Source organism: Gymnoscopelus braueri, assembly GCF_963280865.1.
Source record: "Gymnoscopelus braueri genome assembly, chromosome: 4".
NCBI lineage: Eukaryota > Metazoa > Chordata > Actinopteri > Myctophiformes > Myctophidae > Gymnoscopelus > Gymnoscopelus braueri.
Window position 1 is genome coordinate 29,529,432 of NC_137605.1, and position 21,693 is coordinate 29,551,124.

At 41.0% G+C, this 21,693-nt stretch overlaps 1 protein-coding gene across 1 annotated transcript in view; it reads right to left on the reverse strand.

Annotated features, from left to right (window-relative positions):
• ntrk1 (neurotrophic tyrosine kinase, receptor, type 1) overlaps positions 1–21,693 on the reverse strand; it is a gene marked incomplete at both ends in the record, with an annotated part of 39,182 nt that overhangs the window by 615 nt on the left and 16,874 nt on the right. The window contains 9 exons of the mRNA XM_080426266.1: positions 1,066–1,224; positions 1,940–2,180; positions 5,006–5,178; positions 5,584–5,714; positions 6,327–6,482; positions 7,821–7,923; positions 8,038–8,096; positions 8,239–8,256; positions 10,766–11,098. Of these exons, the coding sequence (XP_080282392.1) occupies positions 1,066–1,224; positions 1,940–2,180; positions 5,006–5,178; positions 5,584–5,714; positions 6,327–6,482; positions 7,821–7,923; positions 8,038–8,096; positions 8,239–8,256; positions 10,766–11,098 (1,373 nt within the window). The remainder of the gene's footprint in view (positions 1–1,065; positions 1,225–1,939; positions 2,181–5,005; positions 5,179–5,583; positions 5,715–6,326; positions 6,483–7,820; positions 7,924–8,037; positions 8,097–8,238; positions 8,257–10,765; positions 11,099–21,693) is intronic.

The following is a 21,693-nucleotide window of genomic DNA, read 5'->3' on the forward strand; positions in this document are numbered from 1 at the left end:
CTGCCGAAATGAAAACTTTACACATACGGTATCTCATAATCCAGGATGAACCCTACTAAGTTTTGTGACCCTGTGGCTTTTCATCTGCCACTAATGAGCAGCACAGACTCTAGGAGCTTCTTGCAGGCAGTGCATTTGAACTAGTCTTGTTGAAAGAGGAGAGAGAGAGAGAGAGAGAGAGAGAGAGAGAGAGAGAGAGAGAGAGAGAGAGAGAGAGAGAGAGAGAGAGAGGAGAGAGAGAGAGAGAGAGAGAGAGGAGAGAGAGAGAGAGAGAGAGAGAGAGAGAGAGAGAGAGAGAGAGAGAGAGAGAGAGAGAGAGAGAGAGAGAGAGAGAGAGAGAGAGTGAGAGAGAGAGAGAGAGAGAGAGAGAGAGAGAGAGAGAGAGAGACTCTATTACCCTCAGCTCCATTTACAAGGGTGACCCAACCTCCTCACTATTGTTAACCCTGACTAATCCAATGAAGAGCCTCACAAATACGGATAATAACCTCCCAAAATGGCTGCCAATCACTACATGCCAGGATGGAGAGTTTTAGGATGATTTATCCATGCCATAGCTTATTAGGCGACATGATAATTATGCCTGTTCCTTCATTGGCTGGGATGGATTAGTTTAACAAGATTAAAGCTTATTGGCCCTGGGCAAAGATGAGATCCAATGAGATTAGAATTGAGTGGATGGGAAAGCGATCTACCCTCCACTTGAAAGGAGAGAGGGTTCTACGCTATAATGGCACAGTTGCGGTCACGACAGAGTCCCACTTCTAACTTCCCAAGCTTAAAGGGTCGGACTGGACTGCCCTTAATTACTACAAATTTATTGATTAGTGTTGAAGAGAGTATAAAGCTCTCAAAGACCCACGCATATACACATGTCCAAATGTCCTCCCTGACATGGCAAAACAGCGTGAAAGCAGACACATGCCCTTGTATTCAGCAGCTTAGTGTACATGCACTGTAGCTGGGTTAGGGATTGGAACTGTCCCCTGTAACATCTACGGTACTGACAACCATTACTAGGGACAGTTTAAAAAAGTGTTGCATGGCCATCTCCATACAACCTACCTCACTATTGGACAGCTGATACCAGGGCTGTTTGCCGTAGGTAAATATCTCCCAGAGGACCACACCAAAGCTCCAGATGTCACTCTCTGTGGTGAACTTCCTGTACATGATGCTCTCTGGAGGCATCCAACGAATGGGCAGCATTGTGCGCCCACCCACCTGAGCAGAAAGATATGGCCACACATCAGAATTTAGGCCTACACTTTCAACAGTGTCTTATCGCAGATTTGGTGACTTAAGTGTTTGGAACTTTCTCACATACACTGTTGTGTGTAGGTTAAATTAAATTGGCAACTAAAGAATTCGGTCTGTTCAGGCTATTGTTACATTTTCCAATTTTCTTTTCATTTCCAGCCAGCCCCACTAGTGCATGGCAATGTTGGTCAGTTCAACCCACTTTAGTACAGTTGGGTGTAGCTAGTGGACCTTTTAGACTCTTGTTTTGGCCACGACGAGAATTAAAATCACAGTTCTTAAAGGGCAAGAGCACTTTGGTAGAGGTTTGGATTGTGTAGGTTCCTTACCATGATGTAACTCCAAAGGTGTACAAGAAATCGAAAATAATTTCTCCATTGGATCCGGATCTTCAAATAGTAAAATCAGCAGGAAGTAAACATTTATATTAAGAAAATAAACTGTACTGGGTTTGGTGATGTTCTATTATTGTCTGAATCAGCTTTGAGTGGCTTTGAGAGCTGTTTCACTGTACAATAAGGAGCATATTTTGAATCATCAATTTCTAATCAATGAACAATATTTATTTTATTTCTTGTCCACCTTTGGAGTTACATCATGGCAAGGTAACTACACAACTCAAACCTCTACCAAAGTGTTCTTGCCTTTAAGTGCATTCAGACACTTCCCACCACCTTACCCTGTAGTAATCTGTGCTGTAGATATCTCGGGACATGCCAAAGTCGCCAATCTTGACCACCAGGCCCTCGCCCACCAGGCAGTTGCGGGTTGCAAGGTCTCGGTGGACAAAGTGTAGGGACGCCAGATAGACCATGCCTGAGGCGATTTGGGCAGCAATGTGCAGCATCTGGGGTAAAGTGAGCTGGCCAAGCGGGGGGCATTTAACTTCCTCCAATATGCAGGCATCAGGACCGTGGGCCCTAAAGGTGTGGAGAGGGGATGAAGGCATTTGAGTTAGGGTCGTATGACATTGTAAAGTTTGACATTGTGGTGTAAACATATATGTGTAAGAATCAAGAAATGCCTAATTGTAACCAAAAACTGGATTGGATTCAGTTTGTATTAGTTTATTGCGTTAGAAGTTGAAATCTCATCTCTCAAGTACAAGAGGGAACTTTGCACTTAATTATGTAGCCTATTTGTCGTTGTTAACAACAGAACATCTCAACCCCTGTCTACCTAAGGCTTGAGCCAAGGTTCCAGATTTTCTTGGTTTACTGGAACTACAGTACAGTAGTTTATTTAACGCCTGATTTATAGTATACTTGGTTGCGTGCCGGTGTCGCACACCTAAAATAGCAGAGTGTGAGTCGTGACGCATTGCAGCGTGACAAGTTACAGTTTCAACAATTAAGTGATTTCCATTTCCTCCTCGAACTTAGTAAAACTTGACAATCATACAAGGGGACATTACTATATGGATCTAATGGAGGCAATGGTCAGCAAGTAGCATCTTTGAAGGCAGCTTCTAAAAAGTACCACTTACAGTACATGTTGCACGTTCCTGTTAACATTATCAATTGACAACCCTACAGTCCAATGAGAGTACACCAACCAGGTGGGGATTATACGCTCCCTACCTTTTGACACAGACCTCGTTCCAGGATTTTATTTTATTTTATAGATGAGATGGATAGTTTAATTTACCCTGTCAACTCATTGTATGTTCCTATTGGCTGTCCAGAATTACTGTATCTACATGATGAAGTTATGATTGGTCCATCAATGTGTAGTAACTATGGCAGCAACCTTGCATGACCTAAAAGACAAGACTTCAGCATGCAATCTGCAGATTGCAAATTTTTGAAAATATGAGATCTTAAAAGCATTACCGACCACGCCACAATAAAGCCATTTAACGATGATGGTTAATATGAAGCACAAGGCTTGTAACCAGCCTTGAATTGATTTGCAATAATGCAATTCGGTGATGTGCTATGGCAATTCTCCATTCCTTGAATGTTCTACAGTTGTCCTTGTGCATCATAAACACCCACTCTCACTTAAAACTCCAGTCTAAATGAACAAATGACCACTGATATATATCACCATCCATTCTAATATTCCGCCTCTCACTTTGTCCCCTGCTATCCCCCCTCTTGCAAAGGAAGTTGTCCATGCAATCACTATTAGTTTAAAAGGCAGGTGGTAGGGTAGGAAAAGCAGCTGCATTGTGGAGCCATGAGACACATCATCCATGCTGTCTGCTGGAAATGCGATTTCCATCCATTGGTGAACATATATCTCAGACAGAGTGTGTGTTTATGTGCATGTGCTTTCATTTACAATCTGTCTCTTGTGGACACCTGGCAGACATGCACCATCTACTCTGTCTGTTCTAATGGTTTCTCAGAGACATTCCCAGGTGCCAAGTGAATTTCAGATTCCCAGCATTACTTGGATCCTTGTTGAAGCAGTTGGCTCTCTGGGATTTATGTTGTCCATGTTTTACAATTACTGGCCTAATTTTGCCTAATTTCTTAGGACCTTTAAGGCATTTGCACACGATGTGGAGTGCTTTTGGCTTTACATACACAGATATATACAGTATAATAATATGTTTTATCAGATGGTCCAGATAACCATACCAACCAGCAGCATGTCTGGAGCTGGTAGAGTGTAGTGTATTATTCAAGGAGTTGCGTAGATTAAACTTATGACTTTATGGTTAAAAGTATCTCTAGCCAGTGATGAAAATCCACCACACATGGCAGATTACTTTGTTTTAAGACTACATTTGTGACACAGGTATAAAATAGTTGCTCCACACTACAGACAAAATCTGACAAAACCAACCATAAAACTGCTCCACAAATTGCCGTAACTGGTTTCATATTTCTCAATGTAATATTTTTTTTGACAGAATTTCTTAAAGGTACAACAGTACCTTTTTATTATAGACAGTTTTGAAGAAAACATGCAAACCAAAACTGTGAAGCAACACTGTTGAGCTGTGTGAGCATTTGAATTTCTATCACCCATTTGTGGAGTCAGCTGACGGAATTTGGCCAGTGAGTAGACATCAGGGCAAAGTAGCGAGTCTTAAGGTGTGGTTTGGAGCAAGCACTAGCAGTTGTACTTATGAACCCATCATGTGATCATGTCAGGTTGATGAATACTGTCCAATTCCACTGAACACCTCCGTTGCAGAAGTTCGAGTTTGAATGCCTTGCTCAAGGGCTGGTTGATATGACTTGTTGAAGCCACTCTTTTGTTGAAACTTTTGAATGAAATCTTCGATTGCTGGAGCATGGTCACAATAGGACATCCATGGGCTTGGTTTGAGCAATCACTTTGTGATGCTGTGTGTGCTTTGTGTTTTTGACAACAATAGTGACCTCTAATGTGTTGTTCATGGAACAGCCTGTGCTGCCTGTACTATACTTTTGGTGAAAAGAAACAGATATCAAATTCAGAGGCAAGGGCAGATTGTACACAGTCTTGCTCAAGGCAGATTCAACAAGGACAGAAACATTGATTACTGTCCACATCCCACCTGTGACCAACAGGCCTGTCTGTGCAGATTCTGTATCAGATCACACCTGTGACCAACAGGCCTGTCTGTGCAGGAGTATAGCTCAATGAACAGAGCATGGTCATAACATGGTCAGAGATTCTGTTAGGCTTGAATCCTACTGAGGCCGCATGTGAGAACTGATCAAATATATCCACTTTAGACAGAGAGGGTAACATACTGTAATACATCTATACAACTAAATTGTTCTGGTTATGTTATCCCACATACCTAAGGAATCGGTTGAGGTCTCCATGTCTCATGTATTCAAACACCATGGCCAGTGGCTCCCCATCTGTGCACACCCCATAGAAACGCACAATGTGCTGGTGTTGCAACACTGTCAGTAGTTCCGCCTCCCTCTGGAAATCTTGCCGTGTGGACTCGTTGGCGTCCTTCAGAGTCTGTGCCACAGATATGAACAGTACATTACATAACTTTTTAGGCACTGATATGCTGAGCTACTCAACATTGAGTGTAACTATAAAACACGTTTACATTTCTACATAATCAGAATGACAAGAAGCTATTACCAATGCAAGACGCAAAGCCACATCAGTGAAACACATGCAGTGAACACTCCTGCAGAAAGATCATGTATGTGCTGTGCTTTACAGAGAGGAAGGAGCATGCAACCAGGGATGTCAAGGGTTACCACCAGCGCACCCCATCATATATAGTAGTTTCTTTGTGCTATTATCAAATAGGGTTATATACACAATTATTTGTCTTGACCTTGAAGTTCTGCAGCAAATCTCTACAGTATATAATCCATCTAAATGTGTTGTAAGGAAGACAATATTACTTACCTTGATGGCTACCAGCATCTTGTCACTGTCAGGACTGAGGTTGGCACACTCTGCCAGGTAGACCTTGCCAAATGCTCCCTCACCCAGCTCCCATTTCAGAACAATGTCCTGCCTTTTGATGTTCTGGACACCTATTCATGAATTAAGATGTACAAGTATTACAGTATACTCCTTGCCAATGTTGTGGTGATGATGCAAATGTGACAACAATGTGACAAGAACATCATCCATATAGGTTCTCGGACTTAAAACGACTACAGTGCCCTCTTTCATACACATCTCATTGTTCCCCAGTACAATCACAATCATTCACCACCAGCCACTACTAACCTCCAATTGCTCCACTAGAACATATTGAGGTTAAGTGCTATGTTCAAGGGCATATCAAAGTAGAATTTGCAGGAGTGTTTTTTGTATAGGGTTTGAATGTCAAAAATATTTGTGCTATCCATCATTCGATAGAGAGAATACAGAGGTGTGTGTGTGTGTGTGTGTGTGTGTGTGTGTGTGTGTGTGTGTGTGTGTGTGTGTGTGTGTGTGTGTGTGTGTGTGTGTGTGTGTGTGTGTGTGTGTGTGTGTGTGTGTGTGTGTGTGTGTGTGTGTGTGTGTGTGTGTGTGTGTGTGTGTGTGTGTGATCATACTTGATATATGGGTATAGTGGTCATGTCTTTGAATTGATTAGGAGGTTACCCAACCTCATGACAAACTCATGACAATAAGTTGATTACAGCAATTGCACTCACACATGTCTTTGTCCTTGATGATGCCGCAGAAGTATTGTGGGTTTTCCACAAAGCTGGATAGACCAGAGTCCTCGTCTGAAGAGGGAGGGCTGGCTCCGAAGTTCATGAAACGAAGAGACACAGCCAGGTCATCCTCGGTTCCCAAAACTGATGAACCTAATGAGGCAAGGAGTGTGTCACAAAGAGCGAAATCAAGTTCATCAAACACAGCAATTCAGATCCCATTTACACCATACATGTCACAGAAATGATTGTCTTTCATCACGACATTGCTGTATATTGACCTCTGGAACTCTCTCCCAATGGAGATTCGCCAGATGCCAACATTGGACTCCTTCAAGTCCGCACTGAAGAGACATTTATTTGCCCAGGCTTTTGGCAATCAATTTGTTATTTTGTGTACTGTAAAGCGTCCTTGGGTTTCTGAAAGGCGCTATATAAATCCAAGTTATTATTATATTTCTTGGTCCCTTGACAACAGATGATGACGAGCTCTAATAATCCCAACAATGCAGCAATCAGGCTAGCATTGAACCCCAAAAAATGACCTAATGGCCAGAACACAGGCCTGAATGGTGGACAACTGTAGTGCCTATTAAAAGCCAAACAAGTGACCCCAAATTGGAAAACCCCACTCAGCAAAGCAAACCACAGAGCCCCCAGAGTCCAACCTGCTAGAAAATGGAACAACGGAAAGCGAGCACGCAGGCGAGCAATGTAAAGGAAAAAGAGGTCCAGGAGGGGCTCCACTTAGACAATCAGGCCCACTTAGGCACTTTGTGAGAGGGGTTTGGTGGGAGAGATGGAGGGGGGGCATCCAAGAGAACCTATTGCTCCAAGCTGAGCCTCCATCCATCCATCATCCATCCATCTTTTTAAATGCCTCCACCAGAGCAGCAGTGGCAATGGCTAGGGGAGGTGGTTTCTGATGCTGTTCATTTTGCATGCAGTAATTAAGGCACTTTAGCCAGGCACACAGTCGGGGGGCTGACTGTGTGCAAAGTTACAGCTTATTGGAAACCCTATATTAGTTGGCCTCCTGTGCATTGTTCTCTGAGCACCGCCACATATTACCACATATTAGTAGCACATTGAGAAATCTGGTTTTGCAGACCTACAGTACAGTAGGTTTTGCCTCAGTCAAGTTAAGAAAGAATGCTGTGATCATACTGTAGATCAATAGTTTCAAGCAAAAGTGTCATTTTGAACATTCAAATTAGCATGTGTAAGATCAAGACCCAAACCCAGAAAGCTGGTCTTGCCAGCTCATAGACTCCCATGGTTTTATAGTGATGCAACATCGAAACATTGACACACATTTGTCCAAACACGAGGATACACTGAAAGCTACATTTCCAGTGCATTACAAGACCGACCCCAAACACTCGACACACAGTATAATAATCCCCTTGGACATACAGTACAGATTAATCAGCGCTGATGGTTGCTCTAGGTTGCATGTCAACAGAAATAATGTGTCACATGTTAACTTACGATGAATGCCAAACTTGGAGTGCTGCCCACACTTGTTAACAACCAGAGCCATTATGAGGAGGAAGGCGCAGGCAAACACAGCCAGACCCACTGCCACTGACACCTGTTCAGAGAGACGATGAATCTGTATCATAAGCATTGAAACAATATGCTTTAGCAACTGTATTTGTTCAAACACGATAATACAGTGAAAGTTCCAATGCGTTACGAGACCTACCCCAAACACTCGACTTTCAATGTTCTCTTTAACATTCTCATCTGATTTCTTTGTAGGAACTGTTGGACAAAGACAAATGCCATCAGGCTTGAGAATCGCACACACAGCTTACAGTGGAAAAAAGTGGGTATATACAGTATAGAGCTGAAAACACAATGCGATTTCCAAGACAATTATTTTATTAAATCAATCAAGTCTTACTTGGATCCACGTTAAGGACTAGCATGTGGAGAGAAAGGACACAAAGAGTGTGAGATTTATAAATAGGATACAGTCACTACCCGACACAGACTTCTGAAAATTATTCACAGTATGGCAGTGTTGGGAAAATCTTTTAAATCTTTTAAAAATCAAAAAGGTTTGAAAACCACTGCAATAAACTACTCTTACTGTTACCCCCTGGGATAAGTAATATTTGAATTAAAAGTGTTGTGGCCAGCTAACCACCACATGTATAGTAGGATGACCCCATTCATAGACCATCTGTGTCAAGCCCCTTAAAGGGATACTTCACTTTCGGGCCGGGGACACATTTAAAAAAAATATTAAAAATAAATGAAAAAAGTTATGGAAAATTCATGGCCCCCTCACACATTAGTAGGACACTGCGTGTCGTGAGGGGGCCATGAATTTTCCATAACTTTTTTCATTTATTTTTAATATTTTTTTTAAATGTGTCCCCGGCCCGAAAGTGAAGTATCCCTTTAAGGTCCCCACCACTGTTTAATTACAGTCACAGCTTTCACTTGCAGTTGCAGCCAATTGGATAAGCCAATTGTCCTGATGGGGACACTATAATTAAGGTAAAAATGAACTATTCAGGTTTGTCCGACTATAATTTCTGCAATTTTGAATTTTTAGAAAAACACATCTCCTACACCGTAGATCCGACTGCTACCAACTTTTCTGTGGATCATGATTGGAACAAGCTTATCAAAACATACATATGATATCTTATAGAAAACCTGTTAGTTACTTTTAATACAGGTGTTGTAAACTGTCAAAGGTCTAGACCCCTCTCAGCTTTCAACGTCTTGACAGTCCATGTTGGCTTGAATCCCAAAATCACTGTTTTGTTATTTAAATCCTAAAGTCATTTTTTTGGTTAAGCAGTTGGCTGATTTTAATTGGGTATTTATTATCCTCCTTTTGAACTATCAGCTGGTGGCATTTCGTTCTCTATCTCTCACAATAGTATACTATGATGGCCTTCTCCCCCACAAAGCAGCAACCTAGAGCAAAACATTACAAATAATGTAGCGTATCAGCATTTGTCATTAATCTATTAAAACCAGAGGCCGATTCTAATGTCACCTGACAGTTTTCTGAAAAACGTGTGTGTCTGTGTGTGTGTGTGTGTGTGTGTGTGTGTGTATATATATATATATATATATATATATATGTATATATATATATATATGTATATATATATATATGTATATAGATATAGATATATATATATATATATATATATATATATATATATATATATATATAATACTTATATACAAAATTATAAGTATTCCAGGGACCCCCAGAAGCAAATATTTGAGGTAAAACTGTTCGTTTTAAAAAATATATATATTCAAAGATTTGCTAAAATGTTAAAGATTTTTCAAAAATAGCAGATCTACAAGCTCATAGCACAGCACGAAGTGACAGTGTAAAATGTTACATTGGAGAAACTTTGCACGCACACTCCCAGTAGGCCAAGGATATCCTCCACCCCCAAATTCTCCCCAAAACATGTGGTCCTTTTATTTTACATTTAAGTAATCAGGTCATATTGAGGCTTGTCGGTATCAGCCGAGAATGCAGGATTCTATCCTCCGCAATACGAGATGGAGCGCAACACCTACAGTACCATCATCTCCCAGCACTTAATTGCACGACTTGCCACACCACTCATACACTGCGCTGGCAGTGGCCGGGATTCGAACCCATGACCATGTGGTCCAAAACTAAGTGCTCTACCGACTGAGCTACCTGCTTATATTTGAGAGTGACTGTTTTGGATTCATGGATCAAATATTACCTAAAACACTAGAACATCCAGTTTAGAAGTCCATTTTGCCTGCACCCCCCCCCTCCCTCTCTCTCTCTCATAATTAATTGCAGCCCTGCGATTTGGAAATTTTGTTCAGCCCTATAATAAATCGTCCATGTGGTTATGCAGTCGTACACAGATACAGTATATACAACTACAGCCATTTTGCCCTCTGCCACTACAGGCAATAGCCTCAAGAACTGCCCAAGAAATTAATTAAGGGTACGTTAGGATCAGAAAAGCACCATTTTCCAGAATGAGACAGAAAAATTGCAAATCCTCAAAAATCCCTAAAAATATTTTGAAAATAGAGCTTGTAGATCGGCTATTTTCAAATGGCCGAAATGTATATAGGGCTGAAGTGGTTAATGTATGGTTTGTAATAATAATCAAAATCTACAAAGTATCTAGTAACTAAAGTTTTCAAATAATTGTAGTGGAGTAAAAGTACAATATTTGGCTCTGAGATGAAGTGGAGTAAAAGTAGAAAGTACCGAAAACTGTAAATACACCAGTAAAGTAAAAAATACCTCAAAATTTTATTTAAGTACAGTACTTGAGTAAATTTACTCAAGTACTGTACTTCGTGTACGACGCCACTGACTGTCAATAGCTTTCCACATAGGGGTAAGACACTGGAATAAGATTGCTAATATTCAACAACATCTCAATGGAACTCACCTGGAATGATCCCCTCAGGATCGAAGGGGTCAAAGGGGTTATCCATAAAGATCCCTGTGGCAGTGGACTGGTCGCTTCCCAGCTTGTTTTCCGCAATTAGAGTGTAGTGGCCGTTGTTGAGGTGGGTGGGCTTGTTTAGGAACAGACAGCCATGTTTTTCAGAGCCATCATCTGAGTCGGGGATAAACTGAGTGTAGGTGTAGCGACCCTCGGTGAGCGCCGATCCATTGTAGAGCCAACGGACTGCCGGTTCAGGATTGCCGTCCACAGCAAAGGGGAAACACCAGTGGTGTTGGGGTTCAGCGTCTCGCAGGAAGAGGATTTTGACTGGAACTGTGGGGAGGATGTAAGATGGAAAGACGGTTCACCCCAAAATAAATTACAATTCTGTCATCATCTATTCACTCTCGTGCCATTTGAAACACAGGTGAAGTTTCTTTGTCCACAAAGCACAGTAAGTTTTGTCCAGCACAACTTCCTAGCAACACTACAATCAAAGAGTGGTAACAGCCTAACAGCCTATTTGCCACTGTGGGTTAGATTTATTATGTGCTGGGTCCTGATTGAGCAATGTTGGCATGGATTGTGCGTGCTTGACAGCAGCAATGACATGATGTTTAGTGATGCCATATAGATAGAACAAGGCCTTTCGAGTATTCTTGAGAAAATACAATTACATTTTCTATTTCATCATTCATAACGTTTTTTGAGAGCGCTCACCTTACCTGACAAAGGTAAATTACAATAGCCTGTCTCTCAGGTCTTTGAAAGAATCTATTCCCAAGGCTGCAAGTTAAAGTTCTTTTATTTTACCTCACCTTTAGTGTAGTGTGTCAATATTTTCTGGTAGACCAATACAATACAAAATATCAAAAACAATACTCTACATAACAGCTGTGTAACATCACTGGTGTAACAACATTATTTACTGTATTTATGAAAAACCTCTTACACACTCTGCACTGTTAACAGCAATCATTTCCACTGCATGTTTTAGAGTTTTATGAGGGCTCCATGTATTGGCATATTTGGATTTTCCTTGACATCCCTGTCCTCTTTAACTGATTGCAATGTTTTCTAACTTCCTATTCACCATACATTAATGTTAGTCAGCTTGGCCGTGTGCTTTGATCCAACACATTTAGGGCTTGGAGAGCAAAGGGCATACAGTATGTGTTATTTCTGCCTAAAATTACTTTTTTTTATATCATTGAAATATCTCTAAGAGCTCTATCAGATGGTAAAAGAATATGATCATCATAATTTGTGAAAACCTTCAAATAGCGCAGTTCAAGTGCATTTAAAACGATAATGCGCGGAACAATTCATACAAGATGGTGCAGTTAAGGCAAGGAAGACAAGATGATACTGCAGAGGATGATGTCAGAATCTCGGTCAGTCAGTATTATGGTCAGTATCATGTCAGTATCATGGTCAGTATCATGTCAGTATCATGTCAGTATGGTCAGTATCATGTCAGTATCATGCAGGGGCGCAGCCATGGGTGGGCCCACATAGAAAGCTGGCTCACCCAATCGATTTTGCTGCGCGCGCTTGCATGCGTGCCCACCCGCTCCTGCCTAGGCCCAGCCTATACTAGCGTTCTGGCTGCGCCACTGGTATCATGGTCAGTATCATGTCGGTATCATGGTCAGTATCATGGTCAGTATCATGGTCAGTATCATGGTCAGTATCATGGTCAGTATCTTTAATTCCTTGAAGCCTAATCTGTATAAAAGTATAGATTGCTTAACCCATTTAGACCTGGAACCCCATTACATAACTATACCTTTCAAGCCGGGAACCCCTTTTGGGGATCTTGTTGCGTACAGTATATAGCAACATAATTCTTTTGTAATTTCTGAATAAATATTTGAAGTTTTTCAGAAAACTTAGGTGTGACTGTGAGTGACCTTCCTTCTTTTCATGCTTGTGTATAATGCATCATAAAACTTGCCAGGATCAATAACCTTTCACTTTCAAGCCGGTGTCCCTATTTTGGGCATGTAAAAAAATAGCAGATTTAACTACACAACCCAATACCAAACCTCTGCCAAGTGTAATTATGCTTCAAGCCAATGCCAGCCCACAAGATCAGCTTTGACGACAAACCATGCAGACAGTCTTTAAGAAAGGCATTATCAAGGCCATATCACAACAGACAGTTCAGCAGTCCTTCAGTATTTTTTCCTACTGCAGTGGTATTCTTTAGCTCAATATGTAAGGTCTAAGAAAGCTTTTGCTGATGTTCTGCGGTACACAATGAGGCAAGGTGTTTTACTTAAACATGATTTCATCAACAATAAAAAGTGACCTTGGTTTGACAGTAGACCTAATACTGTACTTTCCAGTAGTGGCTGTCTCATTGCTGTAGATATGATTGCTGTACATTAGACATTTGCGTGAGGTACTCGACCCACATTTATAGTACACCAATTGGTCTCTGTAGATCTATTAGCCCAGAATGTTTTGTGACATAGAGTAAGATGTTCTGAAGACATGCTGAATTTATGCAACAATCCCTAATTGTGTTTTGTGAAAGCTTGATTCCAAAGCCTTTTCGTCCTGTTTTTTTTTGTTGCTAGTTCTTAGTTTTGCTGATCTATGTGCTGTACCCCAAGTGCCAGCATCTTTACATTCTACAAACAGACTGTACATCCATGTTTTTTTTGCCATTAACCCATTAGCCTCGGAAACCCATGCTTTTTTTTTTTGTTACAAAAGAAAAAAAGCCTGGGGGAGCCATGCAGGAACGATGGTCTTAGGACCTTGTTATCTCCTAACCAATCAGAGTGCAGAGGGGCGTCGCTCTAAATTTGGTGACGTCAGCGTGCTCCGTGCACAGGCCGGGGGGGGGAGGGGAGGGGAGGCGGGGACATAGATTGGTGAAGCAATAGGAAGCCCTGCACGAATCCGTGCGGCTGAGTTTGGATCCGCCCTTAAAGACCATCGATTGGGCTCGTTCTCTCAGTCTATTAACCCATTAAAACTGGGAAAGCGTCTGTCATTTTAGATTTTAGCTATTGAAAAATAGCAGATATACAAGCTCATAGCGCATCACTTCATGCCGCGCTATGAGCTTGTAGATCTGCATTTCTTTTTAAATCTTGAAAATCTGTGCGAATCTGTGAATATGTATTTTGAAAGTGAAACATTTTACATTTTACCGATGGTTTTGTCTCTGCCGTCTGCCCTTATTGAAATGAAGGGTCGCTATGCTGTGTCCCTCGACTCCCTCGTCCTGTGTGCACTAACAGTCACTCACTGCATGCACTGAATACCAGTGGTGGAAAAAGTACTCAAATGTTTTACTTAAACAAAAGTATCAATTCTGCGATGTAAAAATACTCTTTTACAAGTAAAAGTAAGGTATTCAAAATGTACTTGAGTAAAAGTAGAAAAGTATTGGTATCAAAATGTATTTAAAGTACCAAAAGTAAAAGTACTCATTATGCAGAAGGTCCCATTTCACAAGTTTTCAAATGTGTAAAATGTATAAAAATTATTTGAAAATAGCAGATCTACAAGCTGCTATTTTCAAATTGTCAAAGTATATATACTGTATAGATAGTTTTGTAATAATAATCAAAATCTACAAAGCAACTATAGTAAATAAAGTTATCAAATAATTGTAGTGGAGTAAAAGTACAATATTTGTCTATATGTAGTGGAGTAGAAGTAAAAGTATTGAAAATTGGAAATACTCCAGTAAAGTAAAAGTACCTCAATTCTTCTATATGGTATAGGTATTTTATTATTAGGCTATAATATTATTGCAGTTTGTCCAGCTGTGCACAGTTCTTTTTTTTATTATTATTAATGCATGGGACACTGAAGGATGGGTAGAGTGTTGTTAATGTTGTTTTATAGTCATTTAATGAATTAATTAAGCAAAAAAAAACGCGCGTACATGCCCGCGACGCAGTGGGTGTGGGTGGCGGGGGGGAAGGGGGGGGGGCCGAGTGGTGGTCAAGTTCAGCCCCCATGGCCACGCACAAAAGCCGGCGTCCCTGGTCCATTTGGTTACATGTGTGCGCTATTTGGAGCGACACCAAAACAGAACGTGAGAGTCATGACGTCACCACTTGGCCACGCCCACTATGACGTTATCACTGTCCCCCCACTATTTAACCCCTTCCAGCGTGCCTGGTGGTTTGCACAAAGCTCCGGTTGGTTACCAAACCACGCTCCACTGAGACACAGACCAGACCAGACATGTTATAATGAGCATTAGTAACGACCAATTATATGAAGATGGGTTGAAAATGGGTGAAGCCGTCCTTTAAGCTTTAAGGTTGGAGAAGGTTTTCTTGTGACTGGGACTGTCTTGGAAAAACAGGGGGTCTACTGAATTGACCCATAAAGTGTCCTTTTGCTAAACACTTTCCCCCTACTGTTTCAGTGACCAACAATAGAAGACTATGGCTGTACTGAAAGATCCAAGGTCTGCAATGTGTGGCAGAATTAAAGTGGAGGAAGTCTAAGGAAATATGGATGCTCAGTAAAACAGTCCCTGTATAAATAAAAGATTAGAGCACAATTATTAGTACTAGTTTCTTCCTATTCTAGAAGATCATGGGATGATGGGAGCATAACAAAATGTCAGATATTTGTGAGTTAGCTATGTAATTACCATAGAGTACAAGTCCATGATTATTCACCAAGCCATTCTCCATCCTTGCCCTATATACAGTATTATCCTTTTATGCTGAATGTGCACCTGGACCATGTATGGCACAAAGCTGTTGGATAGCACAGGGGGCAGTTAGGGGCCTATAGGTTCCTTTGGAGTTTCCATGAATCGATGTTCTCCATCTGTACTTTAAACCTGTGCTGACCACCTATGAATAATGAATACTGGTCCTCGACAGGGCCCTTGCCTTGACCACAAGAGCTACCTGGAAGCACCATTGAATGTGAAACTACAGGAAATGGCTTCCCTTTAGATCGAAGACAGTGCTGATATGCAGAGACCTTTCACTCTCCAGCAGCCATTCCACGGCTCTTAACCCATGACCCTCCTTTGGAAAGTGCTGTGCTAAGGAGGATACTGAGGCATCGGTCTGTTTGGACTGGATAATCTTCATTGGCAGTTTACTTAGGTCTGTTACAGGGAGTACAACTAATCACTACATATTACTAATGGTCTTATATTAGCTACTTGCTGTGGTTGAAGATGTTAAAAGGAATCTTGGATTTATGCTTTACAGTAGCTTGACAGAAATGTAATATTGCAGAGGAATGCAGATCTTCAGACCTTCTATCTAGACAGACATGATATGAAAGACACCTGCTCTTAAAAAATGATCACCTGCATTAAACGGAAATCGTTATTGAAACCATTATGTTAGCCAAGATTTGACAAGATACAATTAGTAAAATGTTTGGCTGGACCGCAATAAGGTCAGCCCTATAAACATGAATGTTTATGCTGAGTGATGAAGTTTAAACCATTGGTTGGTCGGTTGCCCTAACAACACTAGTCAATCACAGCGCAATCATCCTTCCAGGCTATCCTAATGCATTTGATTTGCATCAGGTGTTGCGGTGTGGTTTTAGCTATTCTGGTCTAAACTACTATGCTACTGCTTATTGCATTGGTCGTTACTGTAAAACGCTAGTCATCATGCCATATTGGGGCATATACAAAAAGATTGACAGGGTCTTGCAAGTCCCGCTGTGTACCAAGATTCCAAAGGTTTGCTGTACTAGTGGTCACAGCTGGGCAATATACAATAAAACATTTACCAAAAGTTCCGTAAAAATAAGAAAAACAATAATGTATGCGAATGTCATGATGACATGAGCTGGTGATGAACTTTACGTGATGTGGACCCTCACGGCTAATATAATTCTTACTGATTGGCCAAACCCGACACGTCGGCTTAACTGATTGGCCAAGCTTCATATCATATCACCAAAATAAGTGGCAGTGTGGTACAATTGGTAAGAGGTCTGTGCTCATGTGTGAAGGAAGCCGCAGCAAACGCGACGTGCGTGGAGCTGACAACGTATACAACGATTACGTCAGAAAACAGGAGTATTGCACAACGGATGGGGTGTGTATTCTCGTTTCCGGCTTTCATGGCCCCAGAGTAGGCCATAGTACCATATAAATAAGGCTGATAAATAGTCCTCCCAGCCGACCCTAATTCGAATCCAACCCACGGCATTTTGCATGACAGCCCCTCTCTCTCTCGCCTTTACTGTCTCTTGACTGTATCTGTCTGGATTAAAGCATAAAATGCCAAAAATAAATATACATTTTTAAAAGTCTGTACGCATACCACATTCAGAAGAACTAATGGAGGATATTGGCAAGTCCTATTATTGCCTCTATCTGGATGAAGCCAGTGACATCAGTGAACAAGCTTGTAGCAACTCATAATGTAACTAGAAAAAGTGCTCCTCGGAGCACAGGTCCCACCCACATAGAAAAAAATATATATATATATTTTTTTTAATCAATCGGTAAAATCAGGCAAAAATACGAATTAAATAACATAATCCTAATCTAACCCTAACCCTAAAACCGAAATAAAGTAACCAAAAACCAGAAAAAATGTAACAAAATTCGCCCTAAAAACGTACATTTTCGCACGCGCGCATGTATTGGTAAATGGTTTGTGAACCAGTGATCTAGAGTAGTTAGCGAAACAGAGGCTTGGTTCATAACGGACGGAAGGTATTATAGATATCAACAGACACTATCAGGGAGGCCATATTTCTAACTCAATGAGAAGAGAGGCACCTGTGAGTGATTTGGCATTCTTAGGTTTACATATAATGTTTCTTGAGGTTAGGTTTAGGCGTTGTTTTACTGAGGTTAAGGTTAGTGAGGGTGGGTGAGGGGGGGCATTGCACAAAACATGACCTTGTTAATTAATGCATATGCAATTGAAATACCTTTTTGAGCGTAGTTATTTTCAATGTATACCTTATTTCCTTGTGAAAATAGCCGATCTACAAGCTCACAACGTTTTGGATAGCAAGCTTTAGTGAGCTTGTAGATCGCCTACTTTCACTAGTTTCTGAGTTTATGATCTTCAACAGACACCATCAGGCTGGACGTAGCTATAGCTCAATGGACCCTTCGCTAAACCCCACCCCAAAAGCGATTGTCCAATGCCAGCTTAGCAACCGTTGTTAGCCTGGCACAGGTCTGGCAAGCTTTCGTCACCTGCCATGGCTGCCTGTCAATGTTATTTCGCCCGCACACACACACACACAATAATTTGCAACATAATAGCAAGAACAGGAATCATACCACGATAACGCAATGGTGATGAACCAGCAACAGATTCCACGTACCCAAAACCGTTGGATGGTTATTTTGATATTTTCCCAAGCTGAAATCTGCGTTTAAACTGCAAGGCTGCATGGCTGAGTTGTTGAACACATACACAGTTTAACGTCGGGAAAGTTACACGACTCACTCGCCCAGGTGGTGTCACTAATCACCATAATCGTAACAAAATTCAGAATCACAGCGCTGCCTGTTTCGGATTCCTTACGTTAAAGTATATTCATTCATTTGTTCGTCTATTTATTAACTGTTACTGTAGTCTTACCCTGCGGTACATGAAAACTCCTGTTACAATCATGGATCAACTTCAACCTGGTGTTTGCACTTTCTCCATTTACGGTCCGTACATCTATATAAACGTTCAGATTTCAAATATAAATTGCTTACCCTATGGCCACGGATGTTAAAATGATGCACGGGACTCTCAAAAGTACCCGTATATTCTGTATTGTTCAATAAAAAGCATTTTAATCCGATCGGTGGCCATTTTCTCATAGAGTTATAATGTATCAGAGTGCAATACACCTACCAACCGATAGGGTCGCTTAGTTGAAAGCATATGGAGAAAATGGCCACCGATCAGATTAAAATGCTTTTTATTGAACAATACGGATGATACGGGTACTTTTGAGAGCCCGTACATAAATGTAACATCCATGGCCATGGGATAATCACTTTATGTTTGAAATATGAACGTTTCTGTAGATGTACGGGCTATAAATGGAGAAAGTGCAAACACCAGGTTGAAATTCATCCATGACGGTCGAGACAGACGACCGTCGTGTATCCATGGCTATTACGCCCTCTAACATTTCCCGTGTTTTTAGTTTATTGAAATAATGTCATGCACATTTGTCCAGTGCATAGCCTACTGCAGGCCTTGTTGACTAGATTTAGAAGAGATTTTGAAGCTATTGCTGCTGAAATGATCGATTATTTTAAAGGGGAAAAGCCGTCATTTAACATGCAAGTCAATGGGTGAGAAGCAGAGATTGCCAGGCGCTGCCAGGCCTGGGTGTGACTAACTTCGCACCACCAGTCACAGAGTGGAGTGGGTGGGGCTTAGCGAAGGGTCCATTGGTAGTATGGCAGTCTGTGAGTCCCAAGGTCAAGGGTCCGAATCCTGTCTATGACCATGTGTTGAGAGGTCCATGAGTGAGGTTCTTAACCCTGGATTGCTCCCCTGCATGCTAACCACAATCCCTCAGCACTCTGCTCAGCTGTTGAGAATGCTCATTTGTTAGTTGCATGGGCTGCTTTGTCTCAAGTTCAATCTATTCTGTTTCTATGTCCTTATTGTGCTATTGTTGCATAGTGCTTTTTGCCTTTCGTTCCTTGGCCCCGTTTATCGCTGCTTGCAGCTATATTTATATTTCTTATTTCTTATTTTAAGTGTATTGTGTTTATTTTATGTAATTTTTTTTCTTTTAACTGTCCGAAAAATAAACAAATCAATCAATTTATCAAACGTCCATAAGTATATCATGCACAGTATACATCTGCTGCTATGCTCACGCACATTTATATCTTATCTCAGGTACCATGTGTAAATATGTAGATAACTTGTTCTCTTGTTGTCTCCGCCAGGCCGAAAGGCATGGCAAGAGTGTATGTTTTGCACCCTGTCCGTCCGTCCGTGTGTCCGTCCGTCTGTGAACAGTTAATCTCAGGCACCGTTGGCTTGATCGCAGCGAAACTGTGCACACAAACTCCCTGCCTGCCAATTCAGAACCTCTGCCCCAAAATGTTCACATGGGCCTGTTATAGCGCCACCAGGAGGCCGCTTTTTGCAAAACACATTTTTTGACAGTACCTTTGACAGATTCTGTCCAAACGTCACACAAATCGATACACAGTATCTCTATAGTCATTAAACAAAACGGTCTTTCAGATTTTTCATATTCCATCCTGATTAGCTAAGATTGGCTTCCAAAGTTTGCAGGAGTGCTCCGTTTTGAACAAAATGCCTAAAATCATGATAACAGTGTGCAATTTCCATGAAATGTTGCATGTACATTCCCACTAGGCAGAGGAAGAAATGCCACTTGAAAATGTTCAAATCAGCCTCATGGTGGCGCTATAACAGGCTGATTCGTGTTTTTACTTATAACTGCACCAATCTGTGTAAAACTTTGTATGTGCACTCCCTAGAGGCCAAGGACAAACCTTTGCCATGCATTTTTTACATCTGCCTTTTATAGCGCCACCAGGAGGCCAACTTATGTATATCACATTTTTGGATATTATTCCTTCCGATTTGATCCAAATTTCTGATGCAAATCGGTACACATGATCTCTATAGTCATGTGATCAAGACGGATCTGTTCGATTTTTCATATTCCATCCTGATTGGCTAAGATTGACATCTAAAGCTTGCAGGAGTGGCCCGTTTTGAACAATATGTCGCAAATCATGAACGCAGCGTCCGATTGAGGTGAAACTTTGCAGGCACCTTCGCACTACGTTGACATCGGCCTGTTATAGCAATACCAGCAGGTCTAATTTAGCAAAACAATTTTTTTGAACAAAATGCCTCAAATCATGAATGCAGTGTCCGATTGCCATCAAAGGCCTAAGAAGAAATGGCACCCTTTTCATATTGGCCTATTATAGCGCCACCAGGAGGCCACGATAACCTACCTGACCTGGCGGAGATTCTTCTTCTTCCCTTTCTTTTTTTCTATGGAAATAACGATACTAGGGAACTATGCACAAAAACAATTTCAGCCACTTTTTTACTTCTGTAAACCTGTGATGTGACAATAAAGCTGATTCTGAACACATAATGTAACACATTATTACATTATGCAAAAATCTGATATGTTATATCATTTTGATGAGCTGATTATTACATTATGAACCGTTATTACATTTTGAGACATTATTACATTATGAGTTGCTACTTGCTACAGCTCCTTGTGTTGTGTGTGAAATACCACAAAAAAACACAGCATTATACTTATTTTATGCATTATGCATTTGAAGATGCTGGACGAAAGCAGTTTTTCAGGAATTAACCTTTGGTGCCATTAGACTTCTTACTCGGCCTGTATCCAATGCTCATTTTGAGAGAGTATTTTATCTGATGACGCTAATTAAAGATGACAAGAAATTGAATGGGACAGCCACTCTTGTGTAGCCTTATGGATTTACGCAGTGGCCAGACCAGAAATACAGTAGTTGGATAGTTAGTCTTGGAACTCCGGGAGATTTGATTCATAAAAAAGATTTGGCCAGTCAAGCTGACTTTAACAGTACATAGTTCTCTAATTGATGTTCTCCAAGTTCAAGGATGATGTTTGCAACTTGAAATTATATGTAAAGGTAAGGGAGTTTTATACATTTGGAGTGTTTCTTGATCTTGAGTGTTTTGTAGCGTATTATTTTATGTCAGTTCAAAAGACAAATTTGCTGCAGCGATATGTGTCATTGCACACAGACCTTGTGGCGTGCGTGCAATGCATGCGTGTGTGCATATGCTAGTGTGTGTGTGTGTGTATTTTGAATTCCAGCGACTGGAAATAAGTGCTTACTTTTCTATGACTTGATGAAGTGCTTTTCAGTGAGAGGCGAGTGAGCAGGTCCCATAATGTACCCATGTGAGTTAATAGTCTTGAACATT